The 19,780-nt window shown below is 44.9% G+C and overlaps 1 protein-coding gene across 1 annotated transcript in view; it reads left to right on the top strand.

The window, feature by feature from the left end:
• Lamc1 (laminin subunit gamma 1) overlaps window positions 1–19,780 on the top strand; it is a 113,073-nt gene that overhangs the window by 54,689 nt on the left and 38,604 nt on the right. Inside the window, exons 2-3 of the mRNA XM_047520317.1 lie at window positions 14,094–14,398; window positions 18,203–18,333. Coding sequence (XP_047376273.1) covers window positions 14,094–14,398; window positions 18,203–18,333 — 436 coding nt within the window. The remainder of the gene's footprint in view (window positions 1–14,093; window positions 14,399–18,202; window positions 18,334–19,780) is intronic.

The raw sequence follows: 19,780 nt of genomic DNA, 5'->3' as shown, positions 1-19,780 counted from the left end.
CAACTTATTTGAAAAGTTTAACTAATGCCGGGTTGGAGGCTTCTGGCCCCCATCAGGATGCTGTGTTGTTGAATGGAATTTTTGCAGTTTAGCTTTAGGCAGAAGGACATTTTCTTTGACTTTGTTAAAGGCTGTCGTATATTAAGTTTCTTTTTTTAGTTGTCCTGTTTAAAAATCACTGGGAGAAGGTCTCCAAAGGCTGCATCATCAGGCTGTATTTTGATATCCAGAAAGCATTCCGTGGTAGAACTCCAACCTGTTGCACGAGGTGCGAAGTCAGCCTTCCACAACACTTTGAGCACCTGATGTGGCTGAAGTCAGTGCCCCAGGAATCACAGCAGTGTTTTTCAAATTGTGGGTTACAATTCCCTGATGCCACCAAATAATTTAGTGACCCGCGACCAGCAGTTTCTAACACATGAGGTGGAGAAGACAATGACTGTCAGATTGCATCCTAGATGGTGTTACTTTGTTTTGTCAAATGTGAGTTTCCACCGTGTGTGTACGTGTGTTCTCAGGGCTGCAATACGACGTGTCGTTTTTACTACGTGTGATGAAAAGTATTGACAAATACTGTTGTGGAAGATACCAAAAGTTATAGATTTCTTGCAATAAGTCGAACTTTTGTTGGGGCAGAGAAACTTTGAGGAGTAGATACTAAAGTACTGAAATATGTGGCTTGGATAATAAGTGCTGTGTATTCAACAATGTGAGATGATCAAATTAGAGGCACCTTGGAGACCGTGGTACTTGAAGTCACCAAGAGGGAGGGTTCAGAAGGAGGAAGCTGGAGGATGGCTTGGAGGTGAGAACCAGTGTGAGATGATAAAGATGGCAAGACTGCAGTGGAGAGTTCGACTTATGTGGAGAGTTTCAGATTATGGTTTTGAGATAGAAAATCCAAGACTAACGGATGCCTTGCAATAACATGCCTGAGAGTTTGCATTAGCTCAGGCAACTTGCAAGGATTCCGACGCTGAGGTGTGATAGGACAGAGGGTGAATTTATAGAATAGTTTCCCTCTCCATCCTAAATCTGCTGTGGTCATGGAGCTCCTAAGGGAATTCCTTCTAGGTGGTTTTTGGATAACCAGGTCTCTGGCATCCGATCAAAGCGAGCTAGAGGACCTTGGCTGTTCTCCAGAATGTAAATAGAAAGGTAGAACAGGTCCCATTGTTGGTGCATGTGCGATACTCCCAGGGAGGGGAGCTGCAGGGCTGTCTGTTTGAAATATCGCAAAGGATGATTGGAAGAGCGTTTTTTTCTGATAGCAGTGCTGAGGGTTTACTCTTCGTGTGGAGGGAAAAGCAGATAAAAAGGGCTCGTGTTTTTGAAGTACTGGGAATCTACCTGAAATAGGCTGTGTAAGGATTTGTCAGGTGACCTTCTCTTTGACCTCAACACACCCTCACTGAATCTGGTGTACATAACTTATAAAGCAGCTTGGGGAGTGATCACAGAACGTTTCTCCTCGCTGGAGAGGGATATTTAGTAGATACCTGACAAACTCTTCACTACTTTCCAATTGAAGAGAAATTTCAATATATAATAGTTTCTGAAATGCTAGTGTGCATCTACAGGAAGGTGATTGGTTTAACTAGAAAAAATACTTTTAAAAGACTGTATAACCAATAACGCTAACTGCATCAATAATTTTGATTAACCTTTAGTCGGAAGTCTCGATTCTTTGATGTAGCAGATTATCGAATGTTCTAAATTGAGGTTGTAATAGGAATCGTTCAATTTTTAAACTCAGTCATTAGAAAAACAGTAAACAGACGCTTGCATCTAGGAATGTCGGATTCTCTTCCTGTAGCCTGTGGAGTTTGCATTCATCATAGGTATTTGATGGGGGCATAATTCAATCAGGAATGCAACAGCAAGTCCCAGCACAGCTCACGAGAGACGAAGAGATGTAAAGAGCACAGACTTTGGTTTCCGACGGAGTGTGCGTGGTGTGTGTTCCCATTCTTCTGCGGAGAGGGTAGATGAATGAGGAATGAAGAAGGGGGTGTATTCGTTTATACTTATCTCATGAAGGCATCTGCTCACAATCAGTCGCTTGTAGAGAGAGTGCCAGCTGGCAGGGTATTTTCGTGATGTAAATCGTCCATCCGCTCAGAAGAGCAGAAGGACAAGGAGGCCTTGTCTTGTGTGAAGGACTGAATTCCTACCCAGAGGACAAGGGAGGAGGTTCTCCTGGAGATCTAAATGAGATCTGCTCGCATTTTCCATTTTATTCGCGGTTTTCAGCATGTCATTCTTCCTGCTCTCCCAGCTGTGATTGCTGGTCCCCGTGGTGCACGTTTCCCTCCTTTCCCTGCTCCTCCTTGGGCTGGGCCTCCTGGGAGGGGACATCACTGGAAAGATGGTGCCACTTTTTCCAGCAGTATTATTTTCCTTATCTTTCTGCTTGACTGGTTCATTTTCATGAGCTGTATAAGAGCTAAAGAATATTATTGCAGATTTGATTTTTGAGATGTCGCAAATCTCCATCCCCTCTCCATTTAACTGCTAATCTTTTTGCCTGTTTATATGCCAGGAAAAAAGTGTTATTTTTTTTCCCCTCTTCTGTGAAATAAGAAGTCATTCTAGGTGTCAAATATATTTGAATTGTCATCGATCTTGTAAAATTTCTGAATAGACTTCTTTCGTGTGTGTGTGTGTGTGTGTGAGTGAGATAATAGAGGAAAAATTCAGATTTCCTTGGATCAACTTTTAGAACAGTGGGCCCTGCAGATGAGAGGTAGAAGAGGTTTGAGTAGAAATCTTTGTTCTTATGTTCTTTGATTCCAAGGTCAGGGTCAGCCAGTTTCTTCTGGGAAAGGCTGCGTGGTGAGTATTTTAGGCGTCTTGGCCATGCATTGCCGCCCACAGTTGCTCAGTCCTGCCCCTCCAGCCAGAAGGCAGCCTAGACAGTGTGCTGACAAACCGGAGTGGCTCTGTTCAGTTCAACTCCCTTTGAACCGAAAAGGGAGGCGGGCTAAGAGTTGGCCGAGATTCCAACTCCTGAAGGCGCATCCCAGGACCTGAGACTGGAAGGACGTGGGATCAGTGACATAAAGTGTTTCTAAAAGAGGAAGAAGGGTGTTGTGTAAATGAGATGTGAATGTTGTGAGATTTCTTAGAACCAGAACAACAAGTCTGGGCTTCCAGAACCTTCTTAATTCTTTAGTCTTATTCTTTACCCTTCTTCCTGTCCCTTTCTCCTTCTCTTCCCCTTCCTTCTCTATTATCTATAGGAGTATTGGGTACTTTGCTCTTAAATTTTCCAGTTTACACACACACACACACACATACACATGTATGTACATATATTTTTTAAAAATGTCTGCAGTTTCTTTTCTAGAACATAAATATTTCTACCCTGGTTTTTAACCAATGCAGTGTAGCTCCCTCCCTGAAAATGCCAACACTACCCGACACAGACTAGGATTAAACAAGTCTAGGCTTCTAGACAAAGAAGAAAAAGTGTTTTCTTATCTTTTTGAGTGTACTGAAGCAGAAGTTAACTCTTTGCTTCCAGATTTGTCCCTGACCATTGAGAATTGCTGGTGGTCCTTTATTATTTTGTTACGTATTGGGAATTGGGGCTGAGGAGGACAGGAGCCAGAGGGCATGGGGGATTTCGCTTGCAGGGAATCTTAACCAATATCTGCAGGTAAAGGATACTACCATGAAATCCTGCATGATTTTCTAAAAGTCACATGTATAGTTTTACTTGCTTAGAAAGTAGGACCTTGAGAATACAAGTTGAATAAGAGGAAACTGGCATGGAGAAAAACACTGGGGAGCTGCGGTTCATCAACCCCTGTTGATTTTAACATCTGTACGTGGTTCAGAATAAGACCGCAGTCAGGCATGGTGATGCATGGTGCATGTCTGTAATCCCAGCTACTGTGAAAGCTGAGGCAGGAGGGGTACAAGTTTGGCAACTTATTGAGACCAGATCTAAAAATAAAATAAAAAGGGCTGGGGGTGTAGCTCAGTGGTTATAAGCCTACCTAGCATGTCTGAGGCCCTTGGTTCAATACCCATTACTGAAAAAAAAAGAAAAAAAGATGATGATGATGGATGGATTACTGTTGTCCTGGTTCACTGCTGGTGCCTAATTTGACACTTGCAGTGCATTTACCTTGAAACGCGTAACACGGGAAGGTCAAAGTAACCCCTCGGGAGAGCCTAATTCATTCTACTCTGTAGCACCAAGGTCGGAATCCTTTTCTTCCTACATCTTTAAAGAGAGACTAAGGATGGGGAAGAGTTTATAGTAGCTAAGTATTTCTCACATGTAACTGTACATTAAAATCACCCACAGGTTTAAAAAGTACAGATTTGAGGACCTCACCTGGAACCTACCAAAGTGAAAGTTCAGGAGATAAGGATCAACAAGTTGCATTTTTCAAAAGCTTTGTGGGTGATTCTGATGGCCAGTTCAGTGCCTTATCATGGGCCATGTTATGGGGAGCTGTTGTAGCAGGAAGGCCTGGAGCTGGACTGGCTGTGCTGGAAGGGCCTTCCAGAACTCCTGTGGGTTTGGAACTGTTCCAGTACCAGATGACTCTCTTTAGACTGGATGCTTTCAGAGACCCTTGATGTCTTATCATTCCTTTTGTCTTGGGAGAAAGCTCTCCCAGAGAGCTTTTTTGTGGACCCAGGTGCTTCTCTTGGACCCACTCAAATCCAGCTGTGCCACCAGAGAAAGTCCTCTTCTCACTGTAGATCCAGCTGCCATACTGAATCATTTCCATCAACTCTACACAGTCCGTCTTCTCACCTTAAAAGCATCAGCTTTTGAACCCTATGTTTTCCTCTGCAGCTACCACCTCATTTCTTTTCAGCAAAATTACTTGGAAATTGTCTTTATTGCCCCAGCTCCAGTTCCCAGCCACCCCACATTCCCTCTGACCTTCAACCCTGACTTCTATTAAATCACTGTTGCAGTAACAGTGACCTCAGGGCTGGTCAGTCCAGTGGCCTATGCTCAGTCTTTATCTTTTTGGACTTTTCAGGAATTTTGATACAGTTGATTATTTTCTTCCTGGAGAGCTTTTTGAACATTGGCTTTTGGAATTCCACTCTGTTGATATTCTTTTTGCTTCAGTAGCTCTATCTCTTGAGTCTCCTTTGCTGGATCCTCCTTATCTCCCCATCTCTAAATGTTGGTGTGTCCCAAGACCTGCCTGGCCTGCCTCTAGTCTGTCATATCCATTGAGGCTACTTGTCCTCTAACCCCTGACTTTGAATGCTGACTCTGCCCTCATGACTTCCAAATTTCTTTCTTCTGCCTGAACTCCAGACTTATGTGTCTTAATTGCAGATTTGACATTTCAACTCAGATGTTTCAAACTTATTATACCCACAGCTGAACCCCCAGTTTCCTCACCCTCCATCCCTGTACCTTTTTCAATAAGTGGCAGCTTTGTCTTTCCAGTTGCAGAAGTTAAAGTGCACACCCCATGTCCAGTCTACCATAGAATGGATCTGTTCTGTTCTCAGAGTAGGACTGGAATGTGGTCACTACTCACCGGTTTTATTCTGGCCCAGCTACCATTTTCTCTTACCTGAATTATTGCAGCCAAACCAGTCTTGTCCCTTTGGTTGTCTTTTGTCATGACAGCAGCCAGAGTATGTTACTCCCTTTTTAAAAAATTTATCAATGGATTTTCACCTCACTCAGAATGAAAACTAGGTCTTTCAGTGGCCTGCAAAGCCCCAGATGATTGGCAGTCCCCCCGCCCAGCTCCTCTTACCTTTTCCCATGATGCTTTCTACCTTCCTCACTCTGAGACAGCCAGGCTGACCTCCCACTACTTCCAGGGACCTCCCCACATGGTCACGCCTCAGGGCATTTGCACTTCTCATTCCCAGACGTGCCCTCTGAGATGGTATACTGCTCCTCTTCTCCAGGTCTCTGCTCGGCTGTCCCCTTATCCATGTCGAGGAGGCCATCTCTGATAGCACAATGTTGAAAAACACTGTTCCTCCGTACTTTCTATCCCAACTTGTGATTCACCATCATCTGACACCTAACATTTTTATTTTTACTATTTTATTCATCCCTAAATGCAACCCTGCTCCATATTGGACTGTAATCTTACTAGTTTGGGACCTTATCTGTCTTACTCTCTGCTGTGGCACCAGTGCCTAGAACAGTGACAGACTGGCCTAGCAGTGCTCAATAAATATTTGTTGAATGAATAGAAGAATCTGGACTGAGCCCTCGTGAAGACCAGTCATGGCCGTTAGCCTTGGACCTCATGGGTGACTGTGCGAGAAATCAACACACAGCTGTGAAAACCCAGAAAGACCGTTGTGTATTTAAGATAGCTTATGGTACTTGTAGTTATTCTCCTTTTGAATAAAGATGCAAATAGTACATGGATCTAGTGGGATTATGGGCCAAGTTTATTAGGAGTTGAAGAAACCAGAGAGTAGAAGGCATTCTCACAAATGGAGGGATTGGAGTATGCTGCATGGTTCTGTCAGAGTGGACCCACAGGCAGATTCTCTCAGCAAATAGTTGCCGTATGATTAAAAGCACACTATTAACCAGCTTTCTGTGACTTTGTGTGTGGAAAGGGGATTATTAGAATTGGTCTGTTACTCTACTGTTATGATTAAATATTAGAACTTTTTTTTTCTTTTCCCTAATCGGGTTATTGTTTTCTCACCGTTCTTTCTTCACCTTCCTTTATGGACTCAAGCCAAGCTATAATCCATTCTCAATCATATGTGAATGTTACAGAATATGAAAGAGCTTCTCATAAACTCATGGTGTCGTTTTCTTTTATATCTTAAAAATTATACACTTTTAAAACGTAGTTTTTACTTACGTAGCTCCTGTGTCGTTGCCTTTGTGTTTTATTTCCTTGCCTTACTGTAATTGCCTTCTGTGACCTCTTCAAGTCCTGCATGTCTGTCAGTTCCCATAGCTAGAGCTGTGTTCGGTGGCATGTGGGATTTTCTGCTCAGTGAGAGTGAGTGGGAGAGAAGGCGGCCTCGCTCCTGCCAAGGCTGGAGGATTTCAGGCATCTGTGACCTACTGGCCTGAATAAGGGCCTGTATTGAATCCCGTGAGTGGAAGGTTCGTGCTAATAAGGCATATTCCTCGGTGCCTGACTTGGAATTTCCTTTGGGAATCTTGTCTCTTTAGGTGAAAATATCACATAAAATGTCAAGACTGTGTATGTTAGGATGAATTAACCTTATGTTTCCATAACAGAAAATGTCTGTAGCCTCTAACTAATTTGCATCTATTTTTAAATTACTCCCCAAGCACGTTTGACATTCTGGGTTCAGTTAAGGATCTTCTCTGTTTTCATTCTCTTTGTTCTCATGTTTTGTGAACTCATATTTGGTTAATTCTGGCCCTTTGGTTTGCTGAAGAGTATATAGCATTTTGGGATATCGCATTTGGGTAATGCAAGCAGAAAGATTGTACTTTTTGAGGATTGCTACACTAGGTTAGTGCCATAGTCTTATTCAGCAAGAGCATCAAGTGGTATTTTGGAACAATAGGAAGTTATTAGAAGTGTGTTTTTTAAAGGACTTTAGCTTTCAATTTGATCTTTATGGAAAAGTCCAGTTTCCATAAGAGATTATGAATTTATCTTCTCCACAATCATAGTCTGTTTCAAAACTTGTTTTCCTTGTGGCTCTTAAGTCTTAACCTTACCATTGTTTTTATAAATAGTCTTTGGTGTATAGCATTTTATTAGCTTTAAAAAATTCTAAAGTGGTTATCTTTACTTTCCTCTCTCTCTTTTTGTTATAAATTTCATTGAGGAAACATAAAATTGAGACTTTCCCTATTCCAGCTCCACCCAGCTTAGCATGTCTTTGTGTTGTTAATATTTATTGCTGTACTAAAAATATGGCTGCCAGCCTTTTGTTCATTCATTTGAGAGGGACTCTATCAAATTATAAGTTCCGTCACATTTGTTGTAATCATAACTAAAATAAGCTATAAAGGTGACTTGTCTTCATTGGTCAGTTGTGCAGTTGTGTACTTTCTAAGAAGGGACTGTCCCCTTGCCCTGTTGACATTTGGCTGATTGACAAGGGAGAGACCTTGAATGAGAAGCACTGAAATTTAGGGGAAAGGAATAGGGTGAGATTTTAGAGCAATCCGTTTGAGGATGGGCTTAGGCGGTGGGAACCAGCTCTTCAGCAGGCGGTTGGGGTGAGGTTTTCTGCAGGTGGCGTGGTGGCACTGTACTCAGATCACCTCAGTGCTTTCTGTGTTTGCTCTTTCGTTCCTCTGGGTGCGTTCTGGTTGCCTGTGTCTGCTTGAGGATCCCAGTTGCAGCATTAACTTGGCTCTGGGTCATCTTGACTGGTGAGGCTCTATTTGTGCAGTCCGTCTGCTGAGGTGGAACAATGACAGCTGGTATGCAGCTGGACATGTTGTCCTGGGAACTCTTGTTTCGGCCAGCAGTTATGCTAACAAAATTGAAAACGTTTTCAAATAGTTGCTTTCTGTGTCTGTTGTTTGCGTTAACTGTTTAGAGAATCCTATTTAGTAGCCTAAACATACACCATCTCCAATTGACTTTGTGCTACAACTTTATTAAAGTTTTGTATTCCCAAGTCTGGCTGCAAGAAGAACATCCATTTTTTCTAAAAGAGTCGGCACAGAAGATTTCTATAGAATTAGCCTAGAAGAACAAGGGTGAACCAGAGACTCCTAATTTGATATTTTGGAATGAGCTACTTTTCTTCTAATTCAAGCCATAGAAGGGCATTTTGAGATTTTGTAAAATGCTGCACAGCCCGTCATTCATTAGTAAAATGTAAAAGAGGCTGTTTCACAAGATCCTCAAGGAATTCTTCTGAGTTGCACATAACAGAAGCATTTATGTTCCCCAGCAGTCAGGACTTGAATCCATTCCTGCAGAAGTCTTGCTCCTACTCAGAGATTAGAAATACTTCCCCACGTAGGAGGCTTACACAGAATTCCTTGACTTGGCCTTGCATGAACAATGGCTAGATTCTCATTGTTCAGACAGTCTCTTTCATTCCCTCAGCCATCATGGACAGTGGGACTCAGAGCACAAGATGTAAGTTTATCTTGTGCGCTTCATTCTAAACAGCTGCACTTGAGGTGGTTTTTCAGTTTTGTTTTGTTTATGGAAGTGATAAGGGGGGTCAGAGGAGAGCAGTAGAACATTCAGAGGCTAAATATTTTCTCAAGGGTGTATATATCCCTGTTAGTCTTCATGTGCGGGAATGTGAGGTGAGGAGTGGAAGATGGTCTACTTGTAGAGTTGCTGGAATTCATCCAGGATTGTACTTTCTGAGTAACTTCATTGTGGGTTTGGTCGCTTTACCTCAAAGTCACACTGCCCACTGCTCGCTCCCGAAGTGTAACGATAGTATGACTGGGCCACTGTTGGAAGACGGGACCTGCTTTCCCTTCATCTAGCTAACCAGCTCTTACGTCGTGCCCTGTGCAGTCAGGAGGAAGGACACATGAAGGGAAGGGATGTGTGGTGAGAGAGAAAGAGGACCCGTAGCTCTCAGTGGCACCTGTTTGGCAGAATTAAAATCAAACCCTTTAGGTCTCCAGTTCTTGAATATCCGTGGTCACAGGTTGGCTCAGGTAACACAGATAACTCATTCCGCTTTGCTGTGTTTGCTTCTTGGTAATTCAGACTAGATTCCAAATCCCTTGAAGGGACTTCAGCACCCTTGTCTCATTGCCCTTCCTCTTCACTGGCAGAGGGGTGCTGCATGCTGCTGTGAGGGTCCTGCCTCCGTCCTCTTCTCCATCCTCTGCCTGCCCAGCAAGCCTCCTTTCCTCTGCTGGTCTCTAGTAACCGTTAGAAAGTTTCTGCGCTCTCCAAGTATTCCCCACCCAGCTTTCCCCGCCGGCTTCTCCTCAGCCCTTAGTGCGGGTACCTCCCTTCGTTTTCACTGTAAGAAAAGTGAAAGTTAGCCAGGTGTGGTGGCGCACGCCTGTGATCCCAGCAGCTGAGGCAGGGGGCTCACAGGTTCAAAGCCAGCCTCAGCAGCTCACTGATGCCCTGTCTCAAAAATGAAAAATAAAAGGGCGGGGGATGTGGCTCAGTGGTTAAGTGCCCCTGGGTTCAATCCCTGGTACCAAAAAGAAAAAAAAAAAAAAATTAATTAAATAAAAAGAAAAAAGTTATCAGAACTCTTTGAACTCTGTCTTTCAAAACTTACAAAGTGGTTGGCATTTGCACCCAGAAGGTAAAGAGGCACATTACCTCTGCGAGCGCCATCCACCAGCTAGCCGCGAGTCCCGTTCTAGTTTCTCAGCCTGCATTTCCTCCCTCCCTTCTCTGCAGACTCCAGCACAGCAGCAGTAAGCACCTTGAAAAAGGGAAAAGGAAGCTCTTGCCCTGGCCCTCAGTCCTGCAGCTTCCTCTCTTCTTGCTGCTGCCCTTTGGCCCAGTGCCAGAGCAGGCTGACCACATGTCCTGTACCGACCTGTCGTCCGTCCTCAGTCCCAGGGTGTGTGGTTCTTGCGCCTGGGACTGCTTCAGGTGCAGCAGTGGCCTCTTTGTGGCTCAGAGCCAATGGATGCTCCTTGGTCATTATCCTCCTTGGCTCTGGGCAGACTTAACTCCTTTGACTATTCCCTACTCATAACCCTGTTTCCTTGGCTTCTCTTTCCTGAGGTGGCTCCTGTAGTTTGCTCTGTCACCTCTTCTGCCTGGGTGATGGACAGTCAGCCCCCATGCAGCTCACCCCTCCTGTCCACCATACCCAGATCTTCAGTGTCCTTTGCCATTAGCCCCCAAAGCCGTATGTCTGAACTCGGAGTCTCTTGGGCCTTCAGATCACTCACATCCTTCTACACGGCCCCTTCTTGTCCAGGTGACCTGAAGTCACCCCAGATCTGGCCACAATTGAACTCCTCACCTCCTGCCCCTCCCTGCCACTGCACCAGTCCTGCTTATGCTGCCCTGTCCTCTCCATTTGGTCATTTTTAAACTAGAGAACCGAATGTCGTTCTTCATCTTTCCACCTCATGGACTGGGACAGTGTGGCTTGAGGGTGAGCAGAGGGGGCCTCCGGCAGGGCTCCCAACCCCTCCCTCAGGAGACCACCTGCCCCTCACACAGATCCTTTCACTTCTCTCCATTCCACCGTCCCTGCCTTTAGTTCAACCTCTGCTGTCGCTCTGGGAGCACTGCCACATCTTTTTTTAAATATATATATTTTTAATATATATTTTATATATATATACACATATATATATATTATTGTAGAAGAACATAATGCCTTTATTTTATTGGTTTTATGTGGTGCCAAGACTCGGACCCGGTGCCTCGCACGTGCTGGGCTAGTGCTCCAGCACTGAGCCGCGACTCCAGCCCCCACCACATCTTCTTCACCTCTGTCTTCAGCCCTGTTCCTTCCAATCTCCACATTGCATGGAATGTGGCCCTGGTGTCCACCCGTCATCAGCTGGCCGCCGCGCCTACTTTGGGTTTGTCCGTGCTACGCTGCTCGTTGGCCTCCATCCGGCGTCTCACTGGTTCTGCTGGGTTGTGTGGCCCTCGTTCTTCCTGGATCGTCCTCTGTGTACTTAAGACTGCGTAGCCAACTCTAAGCACTCCTCAGACCTTGGACGTAGGTGCCACTTCCCCTAGGAAGCATTTCTCAACCTCACAAACCGGGGTTGGGTGACCCTCCCCCGTGGTCCCCCCATGAGCTTCCCTTCCCCTGTCATAGAATCACCCCACAGAACTGCACTTATCTGCGTCCACTCCGGATTGGCTGCGACTCTGAGGGCAGTGCCTGTGGCTGTCTTGTGCAGACGTGTGTCGGCTTCCATCAAGGTCACCACAGAGTGTGCGGAAGAGGGTAAAATGGGAACCGCAGCTCTGAAACAGGCTCAGAGCTGGCGAGGCCGGCCAGCGCCTGCGAGCTAGGCCATTGCCAAGTTCAGTGCTGGCAGAATTACTTCCTGGATGTTTTGCCACCCCCGGGTATGTGACTGTGGTCACAGTGAGAGTGACCACACGTGCCTACTTACTTCACAATGTGGCTTCGTGGAGCAGAAGTTGATCTGGAACTCAGGATCCCCTGGTCCATTCTGCTTTCTCTCCTTTGGCCCAGTCAGCTGCAGTTCAGGTTGCTAAAGAACAATGGGATGTCAGAAAGGAAGAGAGAGAATAGAAAAGCAAAGGTAATCTGTAAGCCACAGATTAGTGAGTGCGCCTTTGAACATCCCGAGCTACCTACTCCTGCATACAATGAGGTTGCTTTACCATTGTGGAATGTCTGAGATAATGAGTCTCATTCAGAGGTGACATCTTGACATTTTTGACACAATAGGTACAATAAAGGTTAAACTTGCATTCTTTTAACATGAAGTGCTTTAACTGTGTGTTCGTGATCTGTGTTCAGGCAAAGCCTTCCGCTACATCCTAGGTGTCAGATCCTTATTCATATAGTATCCTTTGGCTCCTGTACCCAGGTAGTCCATGCTACAGCTAGGTCCTTAAGTGTGAACATATATCCAGGGGCCTAGTCTAAGAATTTTTTTCCATAAATCCTACCATAATAATACCTTATATCCCTATCAAGTTTTTCAGTTCATCTGGCACATGCAAGGTCTCGGTTTGACCTTCCGACAACCCTTTGAGGTGGGTGGAGCAGGCAATATCATCCTCATTGTTTTCCGCATTTTTTATTGGTGCATTGTAGTTGTACATGACAGAGGAACTTGTTGTTACTTATCCATACATGCACACACTGCGACAGTAGAGTTTGCCCAGTACCATCATCCTCATTTTTACAGAAGAGAAAATGGCAGAGCAGAAATCACATAGCTGTAAAATAAAGGCACGCTGGCCCCACAGCACCCGGTTCTGTGCTCTCTTATCGTTCCACATAGCTTTGTGGTCAGGACTGTGTGCAAGTGTGCCTCGTGTATGTGAACCCGTTGAGGAGTGGATACAGCTCATCTTACCAGTTTTACTGTGGATAAAGCTGAGTCAAAAAGTGTGGCCTGAACAGGCAGCATCAGCCTCCTCACCCCCAACGACAGGGCGTTGCAGGAGAGGTCGGGATGGTTATTCCTGAGGAGCTAGTTCACTTGGGGGAGGGGGCAGTAAGCTCCTCCTGTCTCCCTGCCCCAGTGTATATAGCACAGGTCTGAGTGTGTAGTTTTGCCCAATTAATACTCATTGACCAAACTGGGATCTTTACTATAACATGAAAGTAGCAAAATAGAGATATTGACAGAGATAGAAAGACCCAGTGTGTGAGTGAATGGTGACTAAACACAGTTGCACATTCTTTCTTTTACCCATCTGAACATGCTGGTGGGCAGTCGAACCATCCTCACCATAAGTGAAGATGTGCTCTGGCTATTGCAGGGAACTGTCTGACCCCGTGACTCTTCTTCCTAAAGGGTGGCAGCCCATCAGCTCCTCACCTTTCCTGCCCTTCTCAGAGTTTACATCTCATGTATTCTTTTGAATATATCCAAGTACATCTTTAAGCCTCTTTTTTTCCCATCTCCTTGTTGAGCTTCTGAGGGAGAATTTCTTTTCTTCTTTCCTGTTCTACTCCCTGCTCCATCTGCCAGACACTATCCTTTTCCCTTCCTAAAATTTCTATCTTAATTTGGATGAGTAAATAGTATTGCATCAAGAGTAACATTAGTGTTTAATGAAGAATGAGGTTTTAAAAGTCTTATAAGTGCCCAGTAGACCCATTTAGAATGTCAGCAAATATTTTTTATATCTATTAAACTTTTGTGGAAGCACCAGATTTAAGAATAAATGAGTTTTTAATGTACTTTTATTTTTTTAAAACACAGTACTGATAGTACTAGTTTTCATTGCAATCAGAATTTCAGTAATGCACATCATGAACAGGTCTTTACGAGCTGACGTTTGAACCCAGCTGTACTTTGTCATTTTGTGGGAAAATGTACACTGTTTGCAGTTTTAGGATAGCCTGCATGCTGTGTACTCTGAGGTCTTCTTGGTCTAATGTGTACAGGAGACTTGTATCCTCTTTGTCATGCTCCAGACCCAGCTAGGAATAGAGGGGTTTCCTTACCTTCACTCCTAGGACTCACGGACTCTGCTGTGTTTGTCCCACAGGGAAAGCCTTTGATATCACCTATGTGCGCCTCAAGTTCCACACCAGCCGCCCAGAGAGCTTCGCCATCTACAAGCGCACACGGGAGGATGGGCCCTGGATCCCCTACCAGTACTACAGTGGCTCCTGCGAGAACACCTACTCCAAGGCCAGCCGAGGCTTTATCAGGACAGGAGGGGACGAGCAGCAGGCCTTGTGTACTGACGAATTCAGTGACATTTCTCCCCTCACCGGAGGCAATGTGGCCTTCTCAACCCTGGAGGGAAGGCCCAGTGCCTACAACTTTGACAACAGCCCTGTGCTGCAGGTAGGTGCCCACAAACATGGCTGGGGAGCCAGGTGGCTCTTCCACATACCAGGTGCTAGAAGGTCACGCAGCGGGCCTGCAGCCCGCTCCTGAGGTGGGGGTCGGAGCGGAACCTATTTCTGCAAGTCAGCTGGGGTTTTTTGCTGTTTCTGCCAGGCAAGTCATTTCCTTCCTACCACCTGGTTTGTTCTCATGTCCTTATGCACTTGCAAATATACCCTGGCATGTAAACTACAAATTGTTAACAAGATGAGCAATTCTGATTTTAGTCTCTGCACTTGAGGCAGAAATATTTTGCTTCTGACATTTGGAAGAAGATATGTGACCTGATTTATCCAAGTAATCTTGCATCTTTTCTTACCTCTTTGATTTGACAAAATGAAAAGCATTTTTTAAAAAAAATTAGCAAGGAAAAACAGTCAAAGCAGGATACTTAAGGATGCCATGTTCCTCCATTATTACACAAGGAGATTTTGATTGGGTTTGTCTAGCTCTTCTGCCAATCACTATGAGAATTCTTCATCACCTGAAAGGATGGGTGTTAGTGAAGGTACCAATGAGGTACCCATGGTATTGCACTTAAGCATTGTGATAGAAACCTTCCCCTAACAGCAGAAAACATTAAAGTTTTATTTTTCTTTTTCCACCAATTCTATACATGTGTTCCTTGTACACCCTGATTTGGAATCTTCTGTAGTGCTTAGATTTCTATGAACTTGTCCTGTGATCTAGCTGGATGATGGGAAAGAGTGCTGAGTCCCATGCCTGTCTCAGCATATGAACAGAGTTGGAGACACAACTATCATGTGGCTGCAGTTAGCATCTAGCTGGGGTCAGCCCATGTTGATTGAGACAAGGAAGACAGGATGTGGGTTTGCAAATGCTGTGTACATTTTATGAAAAGTTGTTAAGGTTGCTAAGTAGGAAATCCTTCTGTTTTTCTGGGCCTTCTGAAAACTTTTGTGTTTTCTCATTCTTTCTCTCTGAATTTCACTATGTTCAAGGACTCTTACTAATTTGATCGTGTGGATTTGAACAGTACCCAAATCAAAGGGTATGTTTCTCGGTGGGTCCAGTTCCCCCTTCCTTTGTATTTCTGAAGGTTGCTGGGACACAGCGCATGTGACTTTACTTGGTCAATTCTGAGGTTATGGTGAGCAGTGAATATGTTTGCAGAGGCCTTTCAGGAAACATGTTGCTTGGAATGGGAGTAGGCCATGTTCAAAATAAACAGCAGAAAGAATAGCTCGTTCGGAGAGATGGAAAAGCAGAACAAATGCTGGGGAGAGGCAGTGCCAGCAAGCATCTGCCAGCTTCGTTTCTTCCTGCGGCAGGTCGCGGTGTTCTCCTGTCCTGGGCGGGCAACAGTGTGGTCAACAGGAAGGAGCAGTGTTACAGAGTTATGGCTGTGGTTCGTGGTGCCTTTGCCAACTGTGTGTCTGACGTGTCGCCGTCTCGGGCAGCTTCCCCTGCTATGGAAATTCTGTTTGCTGCTCGTTATGCCATAGAAACTGGTGAGAATGCATGTGGTGAAAACGCTACGGGCATCTGCATGATTCAGTCGGTTCATGTAATCACGTGTCTCTGGATGTAAGATCTGTGGTCCCTGTGTCCCATGGCCAAGGAGAGTGGGCTGAGTTGTCAGCTGGTCTGACAGCGAGGAGGGATGCAGATGTCCTCTGCTTCCAGAAGCTGCAGGCTCCCAGACGGAGGAGGCGGCCCTTCCTGGTTTCACTGTATAGGAACATTGCTAAGCATGTATTGTTGTAATAACAGCATTTCTCACTCACTTGTGCCAAAATGTGGCAAGTGCTATTCCAAGCTCTTAAGAGATATCGATTCTTTTTAACTCTCATAATAGCTCTGTAAGTTACTTTTGTGATCTCCATCTTACAGGTGAGGAATCAGAGACCCAGAAAGCTTATAACTTGTTCTAGACTGCAGTTTTAAATGGCAGAATTGAGATTCAAGCCCTGTGAGGTCCACCTCTAGCTTCTGCTCTTTTGAAGATGCTTATGATGAAACAAAACTGACTTAGCATCAGCCCTCCTTCACAGAGAGCTGTGGTAAAGGCGCAGGTGGTAGGAGGTGTAAGAAGCATTAAGCAGGGATATGTTTACCTATTTACATTACAGACAACAAACAGATTCTGGCTGAGGCCATGAGTGGGAGTTGTAATGGAATTCTAAGTTTGGATACAGTGAAATCACCAACTCTTTTTCCTTCTATTTATACTTGAAGCGTCAAGGAGATTAGCCTTTTTGAGCTTTCCTTGTTGCTCTGTGTGCCAGGTATTTGGCAAAGTTTAAGGCAGTGGTTCTTAGGCAGGGGTGTATCTCCCCACTCACATGGAGCCTTCCGGAAGCGTAGATGTCTGCACATCTATGCTTGCTCACTACACCTCTGAAGGTGACTGACCTATAGTGCCTAGGAAAGTCAGAGCAGAAATGGTACCTTTGGGTGGTCACACATGATCTTCCACCCCAAAACTTAATGTTTCTGAACCTGGTTCATCAAACTCTTTGCCGTGATTCTGTGTCACCCTGGGCTTCCTTGCACAGCAGCTCAGCTGAGGGCTGGGCCTCCCCCAGCCCCGTCTTCTATCCTCAGGAGGCTGGACCTGGCTTCCCAGGCGATGGAGGAAGTATTCCGGGAGGGCAGGTCCTTGTGTGCAAGTGCTGGTCAAACCTCTGCTGGCGTCGCCTTTGCTGATGTCTCTTCCACCTGGTGTCTCTTCCACCAGACCAGCCACACCAACAAGCTCAGTATGGAAAATGACAGCGCTGGGTGGGGCTCTGGCCGACGGGATTAACTGGATCATCACCATACAGCCTACCTCGCATGTAAACATCTGAAAAATTAGTTCAGCGAAAGGGCACTTAGCGTAAGGGCTCAGGTCCATTAAACCCGAGGGAAAGCTGTGGAACCTTTGTTCTCGTCTGCTGCTTCCAACGTGGTCAAACCTGGGGTCTTCAGTTCATTTATTCGTTTGGCACACCTGCTGTGCACTGAACACAGTGAACAAAACAGACGCAGATTGCCTGCCCTCCGGTGCTTATAGTCAGGTGGTGGGAGCAGATGACACAAACAGAACAGGAAAGGAAAGTAAGGAGCTGGGGAGGGATAGCCATTTAGATCGGTGGCCAGGGAAGACCTCACAGAAAAGGTGATGCTGTGGGAAAGTCAAGGCAAAAGGCCACCTTTCATTGGTCCAGACCAATGCCAAGTTCATACTTGGATCTCTCCCCCAGATCTGTTAGTAGGGATTGGGTTTAGGAGGGGAGGGGTAGATGGGACAGAAAGGCAGGGGGAGGCATATCTAGGACAAGGGTAGTGTTCTGTGACCTCTGAGCTGGTCTCTGCATTTGGGTTGTAGCTATGGAACGGGGAGAAGAGACATGTACTGATGCCTAATACATGCTAGCCTTTTGTTTATTTTCGTGGGATGGATCTCTAGGCAAGTGCTTAACCACTGAGACAGCCCCAGGCCCATACCCTAGTCTTTTAATAAAAGTGTGCGTTTTACTTACACCTCTGAACGTTCTTGTGGAAGAAACAAGTAGTAAGTAGTCTTGCTTCTTCTAGACTGAGTGTTAAAGTAACAGTATCAATCAAAGAAGGGGAGAATCAAGGAGGAGAAAAACATTAGGACATTAAAGGAGTCATCAAGTATTTTAATAGATTTAGTGCTAGAAGAGGACATGAATTAGATAATACACAAACTACTTAGAAAATTTTATCTCATCTTTGTCTCTCATCTGCAGTTCCCATATGCTCTTATATTCTGTGTTTGCTCTCTGACAGGAGTGGGTAACCGCCACTGATATTAGAGTGACCCTCAATCGCCTGAACACTTTTGGAGATGAAGTGTTTAATGACCCCAAAGTTCTCAAGTCCTATTATTATGCAATCTCCGATTTCGCTGTGGGCGGCAGGTAAGTGAACTCTTAAATCTGCCTCGAACGTGCTCTGCTGTAGAAGGGACTGGAGCACCTTGCTTCCAACTGTCAGGCTGTTGCTAGACTTTTGCCTAACTGACTGCAGGAGTAGCAGGACTTAGGGATAATGCATATCTGGAAGGACAGGCAGCAACCTGGAATATTTTTCTTGTCAGATTTTCTTATTTCTCTGGCAACCGAGTAATTAGATTTTACAAAACCTCGTCAAATCAGGACCTTAGCACACACCGACCATTTACGTGCAGAGCCCCAGGCTAGGCAAGCAAGACTGCTAAGGAAGGGCAAGACTGGCCTCCTGAGAAGTCCTCACCTCCTAGGAGTTTCTAAATAGAAGGGGCAGGTCTTGTATGAATGCATAGAAATTTAAATACTGATTGAGTATCCCTAATCCAGAAATCAGAAATCCTTCAAAATCTAAAACTTTTGAGTGCTGACATGATGCCACAAGAGGAAAGAACATTCTACACCTGATCCCAGGTGATAGGTCACAGTCAAAATGGAGGCACATTTAAAATGTCATACAAAACTACCTTCAGCCTAGGTGTATAAAACATAAATGAATTTTGTGTTTAGACTTGGGCTCCAGCTTCAAAGATGTCTCATTATGTTGATACAGATATTCCAAAACCTGAACAAATCTGAAATCCCAAACTCTTCTCATCCCAAGGAATAAGAATACTCTACCTGTGCTAGTATGGTCACATGTTTTAAATAAAAATATCAAGCAGCAATAGAAAAATGCCATATACCAAGAATGACCCAGAACTGTCAGGGTAGAGGAGGAGTAAGTAGGTGGATCTGAGTTGGATCTCGAAGAACTGGTAGGACTTGGATAAGGAGGAAAGACATCTGATTGATGCAGGAGGATGGACATGGCTATGAGCAAAAGTTCAGAGGTGCGAGAGTATGAACCTACTTGAGGTAAGAAAAATGTTTGTTTTGTCAGCTCTTTTTTTTTTTTTTTTTTTTGCTGCTGTGACAGAAAGACCTGACAAGAACAGTTTTAAGGAGGAAAATTTTATTTGGTGCTCAATTTTAGAGGTCTCAGTCCATAGACAGCCAGGTCCATTCCTCGGGGCTCAAGATGAGGCAGAACATCATGGCGGAAGAGTGTGGTGGAGGGAAGCAGCTCACATGGTGACCAGGAAGCAGGGAGAGAGAGGCTCCTTGCCAGTTATAAAATATATACCCCAAAAGCATGTTTCTAGGGACCTACCTCCTCTAGCCACACCCTATCTGCCTTCTGTTACCACTCAATTAATCCCATCAGGGGATTAATTCATTGATTTGGTTCAGGCTGTCTTAACCCAATCATTTCTCTTCTAAATCTTCTTGCATTATCTCACACATGAGCTTTTTGGGGACACCTCACATCCAAGCCATAACAATGTCTAATATAAGTTTGTAGAACCGTTAACTAGAA

The sequence above is a fragment of the Sciurus carolinensis genome, chromosome 12, assembly GCF_902686445.1.
Source record: "Sciurus carolinensis chromosome 12, mSciCar1.2, whole genome shotgun sequence".
NCBI classification, from domain to species: Eukaryota; Metazoa; Chordata; class Mammalia; order Rodentia; family Sciuridae; genus Sciurus; species Sciurus carolinensis.
The sequence above is the reverse complement of the archived record's forward strand: the minus strand, read 5'-3'. Positions and strand labels throughout refer to the sequence as shown.